General features: G+C 43.6%; 1 protein-coding gene across 1 annotated transcript in view; it reads left to right on the forward strand.

Annotated features, from left to right (window-relative positions):
• Nucleotides 1-17,712, forward strand: part of FANCD2 (FA complementation group D2) — a 53,776-nt gene that overhangs the window by 25,231 nt on the left and 10,833 nt on the right. The window contains exons 21-35 of the mRNA XM_075761975.1: nucleotides 233-358; nucleotides 1,567-1,640; nucleotides 1,729-1,869; nucleotides 3,058-3,158; nucleotides 3,467-3,582; nucleotides 4,710-4,818; nucleotides 6,333-6,431; nucleotides 9,511-9,620; nucleotides 11,016-11,162; nucleotides 12,010-12,126; nucleotides 13,013-13,141; nucleotides 13,346-13,461; nucleotides 14,050-14,163; nucleotides 14,718-14,845; nucleotides 17,090-17,189. Coding sequence (XP_075618090.1) covers nucleotides 233-358; nucleotides 1,567-1,640; nucleotides 1,729-1,869; nucleotides 3,058-3,158; nucleotides 3,467-3,582; nucleotides 4,710-4,818; nucleotides 6,333-6,431; nucleotides 9,511-9,620; nucleotides 11,016-11,162; nucleotides 12,010-12,126; nucleotides 13,013-13,141; nucleotides 13,346-13,461; nucleotides 14,050-14,163; nucleotides 14,718-14,845; nucleotides 17,090-17,189 — 1,727 coding nt within the window. The remainder of the gene's footprint in view (nucleotides 1-232; nucleotides 359-1,566; nucleotides 1,641-1,728; nucleotides 1,870-3,057; nucleotides 3,159-3,466; nucleotides 3,583-4,709; nucleotides 4,819-6,332; nucleotides 6,432-9,510; nucleotides 9,621-11,015; nucleotides 11,163-12,009; nucleotides 12,127-13,012; nucleotides 13,142-13,345; nucleotides 13,462-14,049; nucleotides 14,164-14,717; nucleotides 14,846-17,089; nucleotides 17,190-17,712) is intronic.

A 17,712-nucleotide genomic window follows, 5' to 3' on the forward strand; every position in this document is an offset into this window, starting at 1 on the left:
TTTAGAGGTGGTCCTGGACAGACTCTTTTCTGTTATTTCATGGTGGAGCAGGGCCAGGACCTTAAAAGACCCATGTTCCTTGTTAAAACTGGGTCTTTGCAAGACCAGTCACCATGGGTTGTCACCCCAGAGATGAAACTTTGGATATGCCTCAGAGTAAATTAGTGTAAAAGCTTGAGCTGGATCCATTTACCTTACCCATTTCTGCAGACTGCTCTCTCTCTCCTTTCAGCTTTCTACCTTACTGGACCTTGTGGGCTTCTGCTGTGAGCAAACACCAGAGGTCTTGGCTCTGTACTATGATGAACTCGCCAGTTTGATTGAGAAAGAGAAGGGGAATTTGGACTTGCAGCTCCTGGTATGTTGCAGAGTAGTTTGAACTTAATCACTTAAATGAATTCTTCAGAAACATCATGTTTTTCAGGCATTGGTGGGACAGAGTCAATTTGAGGATTTGACTCCAGTATGAGAACTGGGGTTTTTTGATTGGTTTTTTTTTGTTTGTTTGTTTGTTTTTTTGTTCTAGGCATGCTTAAGGTTCCTGTAAGAGATTGATCAGATACAAAATCCTCTTTCAGCTCTCTCAGACTTTTGATGGTGGCAGATTCCTCATTGTGCTCTAACACCTTCCTTTATGTGAACTTTTACATGACAACAGGGAAGCCTTTTAATGGAAATTAAATGACATTTCAGAGCCTGCTTTTAACATTCATAAATAAAAGTAGCATCTGATAGAGCTTTAAACTTAGTATTGAAACTGGTTTCTGGTCAGACTATTAAAACTATCTGATGCCTAAGGACTTGCAAGAGCCACAGTCTTTCTTTGCATGTGTGCTGTGTCTGCCAGGAGGGTAGCAAGCCATCTTGGGGCCCCGGAGAGCATTGAGGGCTGCTGTGGAATTCATCACTCTTTGTGGCACAAGTGTTGGTTACAGAGAGGAGGAGGAGCTGTGTGTTAGAAGGAGTGAAGGTGACCAGGGAGCTGTGAAATGCTGGCAGTCACTGTGAACATCCTATGTCCAGGGCTAGAAATGCCAGTCTCCTCAGGTCCAGCTGAATGCTCCAAGGAGGAAAAGCAAGGGAAAGAGGGTTTCTTCTTTTTTCCTTGCAAGACTGAAATATAAAAGCAAATTAAGGTTCTTCTCACAACTTCTGTGCAGATTTTTTTGGGGTCTTTTCATTGTCCAGTCTCTGTGACATCTATTACTTTCTTCTCCCTTAATTGTTTCTAACAGTGTAAGCATGTGAAGTATGTGGGGGACACTGTGTGAAATAAAACTTTGCCAGTGCTTTATAGCCATTTCATTCTGATGATGAGCTCTTGGGATAGAGAACTTCCCATGGCTGATTTCCTCTTCCAGCCAGCTGCTCTGCCTCTCTGCAGCACTGTGAAACTTGTAGACAAGCCCATGTCCAAAGAGCAGGGAAAAACCTGGTTGTGCATACTTAGTAATGTTTCCTGGCTTTGTCTCTAAATTCTCTAAGTTCTGCATTTTCTACTGCTGCTGTTGAAGCTTTCTTCACTGAGAGCCTTGGCTGAGCAGATTTTTTTTCCTTTCTTTATAGGATGAGTTTGGGAAGAGTTTGGTGGAGGATTTTCCCAATGACTTTGTGGTGGATCTCAACCCCACAATAGAAGGGTATGCTAATCACAGGCTAAGTATTTGTAATGTTTCCGTCACTGAGAACTGAGTTTGTCAACAAGAGTTTGTCTGTCTTTCCTTGCAGTTCGTTTTTGTTCCCAGTGAAGTCCTTGTATAATCTGGATGAAGATGAAAGCCAGGGAGCAATTGCTATTAACCTCTTACCATTGGTGTCGCAGAGCGAGCTTGGCACGGTCACTGATGCAACGAGTAACCAAACTAAAAGGTACCCTGACACTTACTTTGAAGTCATCCCACAGTTAAAGGAATTGTTTTCATTGGGTGCATTACACTGCTATCAGCCCTGCCTGCCAAAGTGCCTGATAAGGACCTGGTCAGAGAATTTACCACTTTCCAGCATTCTTTTCCTTCTCTCACTGTTAAACATATTCAGATAGGTCTAGAGGCATAAGCTGGTGGGGAACTGGCAGTCTGTTCTGGCTCAGGCTGTTCAGATGATCTTGGGTAAGTCATGCTGCATCTGCCTTGTTTCCCATCTGTCACATGAGAATAGTAGTTCTTTCTTTCAATGTTATGGTGATATTGAGTGTTATATTGAGATGGACAGGCAACTTTGAGGTGGCAAAATTAATATTTTGAGCGATGATTCTCAAATAGAGGGTCACCAAGGACTTAGTGTGTGTGTCAACAGTACACGATTTGTTCTCACCTTCAGTTGTACTTTTACAATGTAGACTTGCGGTCCAGAGCAACACCACAAATGTGCAGCCACATGTGAAATTTGACTGAGAATTGTGGGCTTTGTCTTTGTAGAATGGAACAGGAAGCATGTAAGAAATAAAAACGTCCAATTAAACAGTAGGGCATCAAAGTTAAAAATAATAAAAGGCGCTTTTTTTTAAACTGGCACCTTCATATCCTGCATAATTTATTGTCATAAGATTTTGTTGAGATTTCAGTTGTGCATAAAAAAAAGACATGCTCACTTTAAAATATAGCTACTTTACATGCATCTATGGAAAAAAAAATTTCCTCACTTAGAATGTGAGCAGCAGCCCGCTACAAAACATTCAAGAAGGTTTCTCCACTGCTCACAGTTGTCTTTTGCACAATTTCTTAGAGTTCCTTCTGAATTATTCAACTGCTTTCTACCAGAAATAAATCTGACCGCATTTTTTGTCTATTACAGCAGTTTTTCTGTCCTCATGTGCTTTTCCAGAAAACTGGTGATCGCCAATTTTTAATTATTTTTTTTTTTAACCATATGATGCATTTCTGCTCTGTGTCGCTGGGACGTGCAAGAAGCAAAATAGAAGGCATAGGCAAGGTGGCATGAGAGGGACATAGGACATAATGGAAAAGTGATAGGCAATCTGGAGGCATATAAAACATATGATCTGCTCAATTTCTTTTTTTTTTTTTTTTTTTTTTAATTTTTTTATTTCCCCTCCAGGATAGTGTCACCAATATGTCTGTCACCCTCTTTCCGATTGCTGAGGCTCTACACTGGAGAGCAAAACGATGGAAGCCTGGAGGAGATTGATGCCTTATTAGGTATGGGAAATGGACCTTTTATAGAGTAAGTCTGTCTGACTTGTTCCTGTCCCAGATCTGCAAAGACTTCCCGCAGTTGCAGGAAGAATTGTGCGGTTTGTGAAGGAGGCTGAGATGCTCTGTTGCCCACAAAGTGGAAGGGAGGCAGGGGAGACAATTGCTTTGTCTGGGGATGGAGTGGCTGACAAAGCTTACTCCAAATAGCCATTGGAATTGTTACAGGCTTTGGTAAGAGACTTTGTCCACGCAAAGACCAAAGGATGGGTAGCAAACCCAGTCCATCATGTTCTGTTCCTGCTCTGTTCCAGGCTGCCCCCTGTACCTGACTGACCTGGAGGTTGAAGGGAAGCTGGACTCTCTATCCAAGCAGGAACGGGAATTTCTGTGCTCGCTCCTCTTCTATGCTCTCAATTGGTTTCGTGAGGTAAGTAGAGCCTTGTCTGCAGGTTCTGGACTGTCACTGAGGAGCAGCACTTAGAAACACTAACCCTAGGCTTCAGGGGTGAAATTGTTTTTGAAGAAGAGTCTTGCCTCTTGGAAATGTTCTCTAGCAAGGTCCTGGTGATCTCTCCATGTTCTTCTCTTCATTATCATGTTTCCTTTATCCTGCTGCTAGCAACAACTCTGCTTTATTGGGCAGAGGCTCTAAGGATTGCCTTGCTGGTGTGAATTTTCCACCTGCTACTCAGCTGCAGTCTGTACAATCTGGCAGATTTTGGTGTATGAAAATTGGTTTTGCTGTTGCAGGGAGGGTGCTGTAAACCCCAAATATATGTCTAAACTTTGCGGTGATATATGTCTAAACTATGAATGGGGCATCAGAAGAAAAAGGTCAGTCTCCATGTTGGAGAGCAGAGGAATTGCCAGCTGGTCAAGGGCACTCGCCTTCTGTTTGGCATGTGTGAGGTCCTGCCTGCAGTACTGTGTCCAGTGTGGGGCTCCTGTTGTCAGTCTGGAGTGCATCCAGCGGAGGCCACCAGGCTGATGAGGGGCTGGAGCACATAGCGTATGAGGGGAGGCTGGGAGAGCAGTGGTCGTTCAGCCTGGAAAGGGGAAGCCACAGGGGAGGGCATGTTGTTGTCTTTTACTGTGGTCTTCTGTTACCTAACAGAAGGGCTGTGCTCCCCTTTCAGAGAAGCTTGCCTTTTTTGGAGATGCTCAGTGCTCCACTAGAAAAGGCTATAAGCAACCTGTTTAGTTAACGCTGCTTTGAGCAGGGTGTTGGACTAGAGGCTTCCACAGTTCCCTTGCAAATTAATTTGTGATTGTGCTTTGTTCTATACCTCTATGAGCTTACAGAAGGGTGAAATGCACTGCCTTCAAGCAGATTTGGACTGTATTTGCTAACGTCGATGGTCAGTGGGAATGTTCCCTGCTGGGGTTATTCCAATAACATGAGCTAGGTCAGAGTTGGTGCAATTCTACATCCTCAGTCCTCCCTGTTCCTGCTCTTCTCTCAGGACTGCCTCTTTCCTGGCTGACCTGGGAAGTGCCAGGTAGTAAAAGTGGGTACAAATCTCCCAAGTCAGTGACTTTGATTTGTATCTCTAGGTTGTAAATGCCTTCTGCCAGCAACAGGATGCTGAGATGAAGGGGAAAGTTTTGACTCGATTACAGAACATCACAGAGCTGCAGACTGTGCTGGGAAAATGCTTGGCAGGTGAGTGTGAAACATTTGTATGTTCTGGGCCTGCACCAGCTGTGAAGTGAAAGGGCTTGGCTTAAACATCAATGGGGGAGGTCTATGGTAACACATACTGCGTTTTTACAGTAGCCTAAGAGTTCATGCATGGGCAGCTATTGTTTTCAATTTGTCTGAGTCCAAACTGCCCTTCAGCTGGTTAAGACTGAGGTTCACTAGTGAAGGCACACACATGACACGCTCTAGAGTTACAAGCACACGAACATTTGCAGATCCCGCAAGTATTGGCATAGCCCCTCTGCCTGCCCAATGGCCTGCCCAGATCCCAGCCCCTCTAATCTGCTCCATGGGTCCCCTACTCACCAGCTGTTCCAGCTTGGCTGCTCGCTAGCAGACAGACACGCACGCTCAGACACTCATCTCACAGGCTCCACACACAAAGTCTGTAGAGATGCTCCCAAGAACTATGGCACCTTTACTGACTGAGACCCTCGCTCACTCCAGTTTCTGATGCTGCAGGCCCAGGGTGGTCCAACTCTAGTTGCTGGCTCAGTATTTACTCACACAGGTCTTATCAGTAGTTGGCATTTAGTCCTTGCGCGCACACACGCACAGAGGATAGTGAGATTAAACTGAAATATAGTTAAGAAAGTACTTAATTAGAAGATAGGACAGACTGCAGTGATCAGGCACAGGGTTCACTCAGACAAGCATGCTGATCAGACAGTTCTACTGACCGGCAATGCTTTACTCATGGCCAGTCCCTTTTACACTGTTTCTGCCCATTTCCCTCTTTTTTCCTCCCACCCCTCTTCCCTGCATATTCCTTCAATAATTTGCATAGTTCTACTTCCCCCCCCCCATCAGAATATCCCAAATTCTCAAATTACTCTTTTTCCTCCCATCTTATCAGTTAAAAAGTTCAGGGATCCATTCCCAAAGCCATGCCTGGAGTTTTTTAATGGCCTGTCAGTTACTAACTGGAGACTTTTGGTCTTTGTCATTGTCTCCATTATCCCTTGTCTACCAGGTTTGTGTCTGTTCTTGTTTGTGGCTTCCCCCTTTAATTATTATCTCCTTTTACATTGAAAAGGTCTTTGATAAGATAAACGTAATGAAGAATACACTGTCACCTTCCGCATACCCTTACACAAGCTATCCATTAGGGGCTGTGTTTGTAAACCAGCAGACCAACTCATCCAAAATAAAGTGCTGCCTCAACATCGTTCTGCTGCTCCAAGAGCATTACAAGGCCAGCACAGAAAGGGCTCAGATGTACTAGAACAGCCCTTTAAGCTTCAACAGATGTCTAAGAACAGCTGAGCGCTTGTTATCCTCCCTTGTTGGAGTAATTCCAGTGCAGGGCAGACATACGATAAGGCTAATTGGAGCTAAATGCACCTAAGCATAAGAGCAGAGGGACATTCACCAGGATGGTGAAATGTATGGTACTTTCTCCAGATATGTATCTTGCCTGTATTTTGTCATTCAGGATGTGAACTAACCCAATTTCTCCATTTTGACTCTTTCAGCAACCCCTGGCTATGTCCCACCACCAGCTACTTTTGATTCAGAAGCCCTGGAGGCTGTACCGTCCATTAATGCTGTTGGTCCAGTGAGAAAAAGGAATGGTAAAGAAAGTTTAAAACATTTAAGCCAAAAGATGTGATGTGGGGTTTGGCTGGCAATATTGCACTACAGCCATTGCACTTCTGTGTGCATAAAGTGCAGAATTCCTGGCAAGATCTATCTAGCTTGAAATATTATCTGATCAACTCCTGTTGCAGCTGAAGCGGAGGTGTAAAAATATGCTACTCCGAACAGGTGTTGGATAGTCTGTCTCCTTGGGAAAGCCGATGCTTAGCATTTAACAGTGAAAATCTAGGGCTTTCATTGACTGTTTTCACCAGCCAAAGTATTTTCTGCAGCAGTAAGTTGTTCTGCCTTTGATGGGTTCATGCAATTGTCCGGTACTGAACCTGTGGCTTGAGCTGCCTTGCAAATCCTTGACCGTGAGGTTGTACATAACTGATCTCCTGGGAACCTTGTCATGGCTCTACTGCCCAGGGAAACACTTCCTCCTTCCTTTCCCATTGCTAGCTCCCACAGAGAAGTAATAGAACTTGCTTTTCAGTTTTTCAAGCTGAAGAAGGTTTGCTTTGTTCTTTCTGTCTCTAGTTCTATTTCTAATTCACATTAATGTTTCCTGGGAACATGTCTGCCTTTGAGCCAAGCTGGATAAAAATTCACATTCCATTCAATTAAAACAACTGGAGGAGGCCACAGATTAGAGAGCCCTTTTCTCCTGTGCCAAACCCATTCTGCAGGGACTGGACCTGTCACGTAAGAGTGATTAAGGCAGAAGAAAAGTTATGACTATGTTCTGCAGACAAGAGGAGGATCCATCACTTTAGATACTTTATTTTGAAGGAGCAGAAGTAAATGCTCAGACTAGTAAGCCCAGACCAGACCGAGAGTTCCTGAGCTTAGCTTGTCTTGCCTACAAAAAAAAAAAAATTCAGTTAGTGCTGTGGCCATGGGTTGCAGCCTTGAGAACATACAGTTTTGACACCAACCTTGCTCTTCCTTTAGGTATGCAGCATCTCATTGTAGCTGAGCTAAATTAAATAGTTTACTGCCAACAAATAGGGGAAGGCTTCACTCTCCCCCTCACACCTGCACTCTCAGCTGCCTGATTTCCTGCGCTGTATTATTCTATGGTAGCTATTTGGGCTATTTACTTTTTACTAGGTTGGGTTTTTGCTGTTTTAACTAGTTGACTGCTTAACCAGTGATCAGGCTTCCTGAGTCAGTGCAAGGCAAGTGTCAGGTGTGTGTGGCTGGGAACAGGAGAAAGAGGTGGTAGGAGCAGCAGGGCTACCCCTGAGCCTTTAGATCAGCTCAAGCACTGTTATAAAATCTAGCCTAAGACTGTTCCTCAGAGGAAAGAGAACAAGAAGCTCCTTAGGAGAGACATAACATATCAAATTCACTTTCCAGTCTGATTCAGAGGGTTTATTTATTATGACATGGATGACCTTCTCATGTCTTCTGCTCTTCCAAAGATAATATCAATGAAACTGCATCTTTTATTGCATTGTTTCACTTCATCTATGGCCTGGCCCCCAGAAAGGATCACAGAGTTACAGAACTAGAAGTCACTGATGTCATCAGCACAGCAGTTATAAAATGGCAGATGAAAGTGTATGCCAAGCTTTGCACTTGTTGGGGATTTCCCTGAGCATTCCCTTCTCCAGGTTGTTTATGAAGTTGAATAAAACCAATTCCTGAAGGACTCAATGGCTGATTCTGTCTGAAAACTGCACATTAAGTACTACCCTTTGTTGCTTCCCCTCTAACAAGCTTTCAGTCCAAGAAAGCACTATTCCAGTTCAGTTCCTTAATAGTTCCTGGTGTAAAGCCTTGTCAAAGTCTTTCTGGAAATCTAAATCTCTTCTGGCTGATGGATCCCTTTTATCCATATGATACCAACACCCTGGTAGACTAGTGAGGCAAGGTTTTCCTTTGCAGAAGCCCTGCTGACTTTTCCCCAACAGACTTTATGTCTGTGCTCAGTGATTTATTTTTTTTTATTGTAGACAGCTCTGCAGTTTTCCCAGTGATGGAGGATAGACTTGCCGGTCTTTAATTCTCTGGATTCTCATTAGATCATTTTCATTAAGAGGAATTATGTTCACAAACTTTCGGTCCTCTGGCACTGTGGCCAGCAGTTCTGAAATGTTGTATTTGAATTCCTTTAGGGACCTTGTGTGAATGTCACCTGGCCCTAGTGACTTATTTGCCATCTCTTTGGTCTAATACAACCTGTGCAATTATTACTACAGGGAAGATGGTGAGGGATGATCAGGGAGTGTAGTGACAGGACAGGAGTGTAGTGACAGGACAAGGGGTAATGGGTTTAAGCTGAAGGAGGGTCAATTTAGATTAGATGTTAGAAAGAAATTCTTCACTCTTAGAGTGGTGAGGCACTGGAACAGGTTGCCCAGAGAGGTTGTGGAGGCCCCATCCCTGGAAGTGTTTAAGACCAGGTTGGATGAGGCTTTGGGCAACGTGGTCTAGTGGAGGGTGTCCCTGCCTGCAGCAGGGGGGTTGGAACTAGATGGGCTTTAAGGTCCCTTCCAACCCAAACCATTCTATGATTCTATGATTTGAAATCAATGTGGTTTCTTTGATCTCTCCGCGATGTAATGTATCAGGTATGAGAATCTCCCTACTGTTGTCAGCAGTGAAGACCATTGCAAGGAATTTATTGAGTTACTCTGCTATTGGCTTGGCATCCCTGGAAGTCCCTTCTGTAGTTGTGTCTTACGTTCCTCTTCCAGGTCCTCTTCCTTTCTCAATACTGTGTCTGAGGAAGAAACACTAAATTTTGGTTCAAGCATTTTTTAAGATGATGTCCCACTCATTTTTGCAATCACTTCATAATGTTTACACTACAGTAAGAACAGTGAGATTTGCTTTAATTTCTTACTGTGATGTTTATAAAAGAGAAACTAGTTGTGGGGGAGCTCCAAATACATTTGACTCTCTTTTGGACCGTGACCCTGGCCATGGATGGCACAACCTGTGCATGCTCCATGCTTTCTTAGGGCTGATTAAAGTAGACCCATGCCATTTCCCTGCTGCAAGTGCTGTCTAGTGTTGAGCACAGTATAGCCTTTATTTCTGAAGTTGCTTTTTCTCTTTAAGGACGTAAAAAAAAGGCTGATGGCAGCAAAGCTGGATCTGCAGATCGTTCTCAAGCAGATGACAGTTCTGAGGGAAACCAGCCTGATACTGAGCTCTCTGAGCTGGAGAAGGTAGGTGTATACCCCTGGGGACTTGCAAGACAGACTAGAGGAGATGACATAGGAGCATAAACAAAAGCTTTGAGTGAGGGATTGTTCATTTCAAAAGTTAATCACAGTTAAGTGGTTCAATTCTGCTTTCTGACACCTGCCTCCCATCTGAATTTTGAAAATTGTCTGCTGCAAAGGCCAGCCACTCTCCAGCAGGAAGCATGGTTCAGGGCAGTGCAAATGTGCAGGATTATCAATAATACTATTAGTTATCTCTGGTGAAGACTATGGAAGGTTTCTATTTTAAGCCAGTGCCCCATCTCTCAAATTACTGCAATAATCTGCCATTCCTAGGCTCAGGTCAGAAATTGCAAGGTGAATCTGGAAAATATAGTCCTTACCAGGGTTTGTACCTCCTGCTGATTCTAGTCTGCTTCAGTCACGGTTTGCAAATTTTACTTGAGGTATTTAATCAATGTATTAATGATAAGTTATCTTTAAAATTATCAATTTTCATCACATGCTAAGAACTATTTCCCAAACCTGTCAACTCATGAATTATTGGATTTTATTACTTGTTCTTTTGGACAAGTTCTTACAGTATTATCATCAGGTCTGGAATGCAAAATCTGCACTGGCTGAGAGAAGTTGGGGAAGTGTGCCCAGCTTTGGGCTCAGCATCCTGGAGCCCATAAGGATGGGCTGGCATCTCATAAGCATCCCATAAGGCCCCATTTCTACCACTGTTACTAATAAATGTTATTCAGAGTCCATTTTATCAAATTCAGCCAGGCAAATACACTTCTACTTTCCTGCTGTTCTACAGATATGATGAGTCAGATATAACAAAGTCACTTAAGTTACAGGGAATAAGAAAAATCTCAAATCATTTTGGGACGGAATGTATCTAATCTTTCTTACTTAACTAGAGTACTGGTCCCAGACTAGTCCTTAGATGCTGTGCCCTGCCCAGCACAACAGAATACCCTCCTGCGGCAGGGTTGTGAGGAGTGAATCTCTAAGAACTTACAGATTTTTCAACAAAATGCAACAGAACATCCCATAGTTTACCATCCTGGTAAAAGATAAAAACATTTACCTTCATCTCTTGTGGTACATAAGCAAGTCCAGAATGCATTTCACAATGGCCACTGATTCACAGAAAGGAGATAGCAAAGATTATTTCAGTTTTCTAAGTAATTTTTTTTCTAGAAAATTTTTAGTGACTTGTACAGTCCAAAATGAAAATGCTTGTGATTCTATATGCTTGTGTCGCTACTAGCTATCATGAATAGCTAGTCTTCTTTTCAACCTGGCACAAAATATAGAAATCTGTGTGAAAGAAATAGCTTTATTTGAGCTAGAAGTCCTATAGGCTTGCAGGTTGCAACCTTAATTCTGCCATTTACTTTTCAGACTGCTGCTGAGAAAGAGGCAGGAAATCCTCTGGCACAGCTGCAGAGCTATCGCCCGTACTTCCGAGAGTTAGACCTCGAGGTGTTCACTGTACTCCACTGTGGGCTGCTGACAAAGTCTGTCTTGGACACAGAGATGCATACAGAGGTGAACAGAACAGCGTAAAACCACACTGATAAGGCTTTGTGTAACTGCCTCTCTTGGAGGCTGTAGGCTGTTAAATGTATTGAGAGGCAGCTTACCTATTAAAAAGAACCTACATTTAAGTAAAGCCCATTTTGCAAAAAGGCAAGTCTCTCAAGGCATCAGCAGGTTGGAAACTCAGCACAAATGTGGGACTGGTGTCATGGATGTGCCCTCAGTGATCAGGGTCCTGTTTATCATCTGGGAGCTTATATAAAACTGCATTGCCATGGATGTGGAAAGCAGAAGTGTTTCATTTTGTTACCTTCTTTGTAGGCAGGCTGAGCCCACCTGGAGCCTAATGTTGTTAGGCTACAGTAAGATTAGTAAAATGTGAAAAGGCCATGGCAGGCTGGAGACAACCTGGCCTGCTCCAAGGACAGCTGTCTGTGCATGCAGATCACAGGCCAACTGGAAGACTGTTTGGCAAGTCTCTGGGCTATTATTTCAAATTACTTCTTGACTGTTACTCGGTGAATTTTGTGACTTTTTGGGCTTAAACCTCTTTTTATCCTTAGGAGCTTATTTTCAATGCCAGTGTATATAAATCAGTTGTGTCTCAGTAGTTAAGTGTTACTGATGTTGCCTCAGCTCTGTTCAGAGCACCAGGTTTGCTTCATGCTTTGAGTAACCAGAATCAGTGCCCCATACCTGCAACAGGGGAGACAAAACCCTAACACCTAGCAAAAAAGTCCCTAGCTGAGGTTAACTAAGCCAGGAATCATAACTGGCAATGGAAGGGGTGAACTTGAGCTTCAAGGCACTACAATTACATGCTGGGTTCTGGGATTGACTGTTCTTGTAATTGCAGGCTCGTGAAGTTGTGCAGCTGGGGGCTGCTGAACTTTGCTTCCTTCTGGATGATCTGTGCTGGAAGCTGGAACACATGCTGACCCCGAGCTCCACAAGGAGAGTGCCGTTTCCAAAGGCAAGTACAGAGCAGCCAGTGGGTCTAGAGACACATCAGTGGCCTCCAGGCCTTTCTTGAGAGAAATGTTTTTCAGACTTATTTTCACCTAACAGTTAAATGGAAGCCTGATGCCCAACTGTGTGTCAGAGCAGCACTTGATCTTTCAAAAGAGACTTCTGTACTGCTTCCCTTGCTGAAGTGTTTGCAGCATCTGGTTCTCTGCATGTCTCAGGAAAGGGTATATAACTGAGGGAAAGCCTTGAGCCTCAAAACTCAAGTGACTCTTTTCCCTTCCCTGGGGAGACTGGCTCTTCTGTTCAAGCAGCAGCTTGGGTCAGGCAGACCAGATAGCTGCCACGTCCAACAGAAGCTGCCAGATCCGTGTTTCTACTTTTTCTGCAGTCTTTACAAGAACACCTAGAGTGCAGTGACTCCTTGCATTCCCGGCTGATGCCTTCAGAGGGAAAGTAAACATGTGTGGCCAACTGCATTAAACTATGGGAAATTCATTACGAGCTGATGGGCTCAATCATATTCCATGTTCTTTCTCCTTATCTTTCTACCTATCTTAATTCCTATGTGCAGAGACTGCCTTCTCTTAGGGTTTGAGTAAAATGTTGGACCCTGATCTTAAAGGTATTTTCCAACCTAAATGAATCTATGATTCTAGAAAACAGCTACGTGTCACATCAGTTTTATTCTTTTCATCGAATGTTATCCATTTGTTTGAGTTGGTGCTGGTTGTTCAGCAGAAGCCACCTTTCTTGGTCTGTGACTCTTCCTGACAGAGTGTATGACATCAGGAGTTGCACTGCTCAGAAACAGTCCAAGAGGTAGCGTTTGATGTGAAGTTATTCTCAAGTATGGCTGATGAAGTGACTTTAATCTTTTGGATTTGCTGCAGGAAAGAGGCTATAAGGATATTGGCTTTTCCCACCTGTGTCGGAGATCTGCCAAGGAAGTTGCTATGTGTGTTGTCAAGCTACTAAAGCCACTGTGTAATCACATGGAGAACATGCACAACTACTTCCAGGTCAGTGGGCAGCAATTTTGACTCAAAAAACTGTCAAGTTTTGTCACCTCCTAAAGGTATTTTTAGTTCTGTTTGTGGGGAAAAGAAAAAAGAGTCGCTTTGTTTCCTTCAGATTTTTTAAACTTGGAATTTATGGAAATGGATTCTTGTGCCGTTACTTTTCCTTGGAATAGCGTTTAATGAATTACTTGTTCTGTACTAAAGGCAGTTATACAAAATCAAGGCATGGAAGATGAACCAGGAGTGAACATCCAGGAGCACCAGCTGATGTCCTCTTGTTACCAACAGCTATTACTAACTTTTCGCTCCCTATTTGCTTGGTGAGTTTAAACAAAAGAGCACATAGTTGCTGACATGAGCAAAGTCCATTTATTACTTCCTCTTCTTGTTCCTTTTCTTTAAAGTGTTTGTACCCAGCAAATGGCCTGTCAGCCATGCAGAACACCACACAGATCTCTGCAGTTTTCCTCCCTGTTAGGCTCCTACCCGTTGTTCAAGAGGTGACCAGCCACTATCACTGCACTTGTGCAACAACTGTGATTAGACATCATCTTTTTTTTTTTTTAGGACTGCATAGCATTGTTTTAGTACATATGGACCTCCATTTATGGGAAATGGCCTGTCCTCTCCTAGCCAGGTCTGCAGTCTAACTGGAAAGTTAGTATTGTGTGTGCACAAAGTTTTCCATTCCCTGGAACAGATAAAGCATGTATGAACTAAGTTTGCTGTCAAAATCAGTTTTCAGGTTTTTGCGTCCCCTTATAACTTTCATACTGCAGGGTGGTTCTTGCATATCCAGCTTCTTTATTTTTCTTATTGCAAAAAATATGCCCAGGTGTGCTTTTGCATCTGATACCTCTCTTCCTTCTAGTCTGATGATGAACTGGATTTTTTTTCTTTCCCTTCAGGAATGGTTTTTCTCAGCATGAAAATACTGACTTGCTAAGGTCAGGTCTCCAGGTGCTTGCAGACAGGCTAAAGCCAGGAGAGACAGAGTTTCTTCTTCTTGAGGAGCTGATAAGGTAGAATCAGTTTTCCTAAGCTCTGAAAGGGATGAATTTCAAGCAGTTTTCCCTGTTTTGTGTGGGCATTATGGGTAAAGTGTGTTTGGGAGCTCTCACAGAGACCATACTACCTTCAGAGAGCTTTGTATTTAATTGAATGGCAGTGCAGTCCAACCTAATGAAAAGGACCTACTGGATTATAAAATATGCATTAATCTATGGATCTCACTTGTTTGTATGCAATTTAAGATTAGAAGATTAGTAGGATTCACAGAAGGAACGAATTTCTTCTGGGTAGTTGAAATGCCTACAGGAACCCTAGGCAAAAGCAGTATATAAAGGTGTTGCTAGACTTAGAGTGACTGGGGCTTGAGAGAAGTTTCTTGGTGACTGAATTTTTATCTACTAGTGGTTGACTACCCCTTCTTCAGAAAGGCACTGCCAGAGACAAAATACTGGGCTAGGGACATCGTGGATCTGAGCTGGTCTAATACTTCCTTTTTATTTATGTGGTTTTGGGATATTACCCCATCTACAGTGTTTCTACCTTTTCCCTTTCCTGTCGTTCCCAGTGAGAGTTTTCACTACCTACTGAATTTCCAGCAGAGTGTTCCCAGCTTCCACTGTGCGTTCATCCTCACTCAGCTCCTGATTGCCATCGCTGAGAAACCAATGGCCGGCTGGAAGAAAGAGAAAATGGGTAATGTGTGAAGAACCTCTAATCTCAGATTAGTTTTCATGCTGTCCTTTGCCTGTACATCTTGGGTTCTATCTCTGGAGTGCATCTTTGGAGGGAGAGATTTTGCTTTGGTATTTGAGTAATCTCACTGGGCGAACAGTCCTAGTGGTTAATGAAAGGAACAGCAGTAAATATATTGGAACCTCTGAGGTATTTTGCCTTAGTCATGTGCAGGAAGGCAGATTCCAGCTCTCTTGGCCAATGTTTTTAAAAATCACAGCCTCACAGCTTTTAAGAGGTCTAAGAACAAGCCTGCTGTTCAATTTTGGTACCAGTTTAATCACTGGTTATGGAGGTGATCATAGACCTAATGTGGTGTAGCTTCCTAGTGTGAGTACAGATGTCTGTGACCGCTCATTTCCAAAAATCATGGAAATGAACTGCAAATACAGCTTTCACTTCAGAGCAGAGAGAGGAAAACCTGTATGTTTTTAACCCCATGCAACAAATCTCTTCAATTAAGAGAGCTCTTCTCAGGGATTAAGACCCATTCTGTAAGAGGAACAGCGTTCAAGCAGATAAGGCGCAGACATGCTTACAGGGAAGGCTCCAGAGAGTTGTGGTGAACGGAGTTAAATCCAGTTGGCAGCTGGTCACAAGCGGTGTTCCCCAGGGCTCAGTTTTGGGGCCAGTCTTGTTTATCAGTGATCTGGATGAGGGGATTGAGTGCACCCTCAGTAAGTTTGCAGATGACACCAAATTGGGTGGGAGTGTTGATCTGCTTGAGGGTAGGAAGGCTCTGCAGAGGGATCTGGACAGGCTGGATCGATGGCTGAGGCCAACTGTATGAGGCTTAACAAGGCCAAGTGCTGGGTCCTGCACTTTGGTCACAACAACCCCAAGCAATGCTACAGGCTTGGGGCAGAGTGGCTGGAAAGCTGCCTGGAGGAAAAGGACCTGGGGGTGCTGGTTGACAGCTGGCTGAACATGAGTCAGCAGTGTGCCCAGGTGGCCAAGGAGGCCAATAACATCCTGGTTTCTATCAGGAGTAGTGTGGCCAGCAGGCCTAGGGAAGTAATTGTGCCCCTTTACTTGGCTCTGGTGAAGCTGCACCTTGAGTACTGTGTTCGGTTTTGGGCCCCTCACTACAGGAAGGACATTGAGGTGCTGGAGTGTGTCCAGAGAAGGGCAACAAAGCTGGTAAAGGGTCTGGAGAATAAGTCTTAGGAGGAGTGGCTGAGGGAACTGGGATTGTTTAGCCTGGAGAAGAGGGGGCTGAGGGGAGATCTTACTGCTCTCTACAACTACCTGAAAAGAGATTAGATATTAGGAAAAATTTCTTCACCGAAAGAGTGGTCAGGCATTGGAACAGGCTGCCCAGAGAAGTGGTGGAGTCACCATCTCTGGAAGCGTTCAAAAAACGTGTAGACATGGCACTTCGGGACATGGTTTAGTAGACATGGTGTTGTTGGGTCGACGTTGGACTTGATGATCTTAGAGGTATTTTCCAACCTTAAGATTCTACGATTCTATGAATATACAGGAAAACTAGTTGGTCTCCACTTTGTCACACACTGAAGCAAAGGCTCCAGACACGGTCACCTCTCAGCCATACCTTGTCATACAAAGACACCTATAGTTCCCTACTTTGAGATTCTTTGACTATTTTAAACAGTCCCACATTGGGAGAAATGCCCACTGAGTGTGGCAGGGAATAACTGATTTTAAGTAATAATTTCCTGGTTTTAAACATTTCTGCAAGAGGCAAGCAGGTTTGTTAGTAGTTTTGATTTAAGAATTCTGTAAACTTTAATATAAATGTGAACAGGCAAGTTTAGACTGCTGTGGCCAAAACATCAAGTCACTTGTTATTGGAATTCCATTTCTAGAAATGGATGCCCTAAGGGTTGCATATTGCCCTAATTAAAAACAAACAGTGGGCACACTGTAGGAGCTGCCAAACAAATGATGCTTAATGTAAGTTTGTCAGGGAGAAATGGCCAGAGATGGATCACGGTTCTGATGTGAACAGGTATTCCAGACCAGGAACACACTGGATGTGCATATATTTTATTATCATGATGTATATTCTTGTGGCCTTACTGCTTTTTAGAGGAAATCCATTCTGACTTACAAAGTTCAGGCGTATTGAGGGGTAGTGATACTGTGATCTTTCAAAAGGCCATTTAGACACATTGCCTTTATATGGAAGAAGGAAATTGTCTTGGATTCTTCCTTCAGTAAGTTATCCCTTATCTTTTACAGCTTCACTAGCAAAGCAGTTCCTCTGCCAGTCATGGGTGAAGCCCAATGGAGACCAAGAGAAGGGCAGCCAGTTCAACAGTGCACTGTATACTCTGCTCTGGTAAGGCTCAAGCCATTGTCTCAAGCAAGCTGAGACACTTTTTCTAACAATTACTGTTGCTGCAGAGCAATGGCTCCTTTCAGTCATAATCCTCTCACTTACACAGTTTGGCCTAAAGCACTGTTTTACAGTATTGAAAGGCAGTGAGTGATAGGAAGAATTCTGTTAGCCATTGGCTGTAGAAGCACGTTGAACCTTATGTTTGCTAGACTATAGCTTGTCAATGTACATCAGCACATCTATACATGTATCTGTGTAAACATACACATCTAAGTGTAGATCTGGACCAAAGTGTCTGGTTTTGTTTTCACTAAACTGAAAGAAAATCAGCTCTCACTAAAGTCAAGGAGAGCAGGACTGAGTATTAGGTGAAATACAGTCACAGAATCACAGGATGGTTGAGGTTGGAAGGGACCTCTGGAGGTCACCTTGTTCCAACCCCCCTGCTCCAGCAGGGTCACCTAGAGCAGGTTGCCCAGGACCATGCTGGGCAGAACCCTCTGAGCTTGGCTGTTCAGCCAGT

The sequence above is a fragment of the Balearica regulorum genome, chromosome 10 (assembly GCF_011004875.1).
Source record: "Balearica regulorum gibbericeps isolate bBalReg1 chromosome 10, bBalReg1.pri, whole genome shotgun sequence".
NCBI classification, from domain to species: Eukaryota; Metazoa; Chordata; class Aves; order Gruiformes; family Gruidae; genus Balearica; species Balearica regulorum.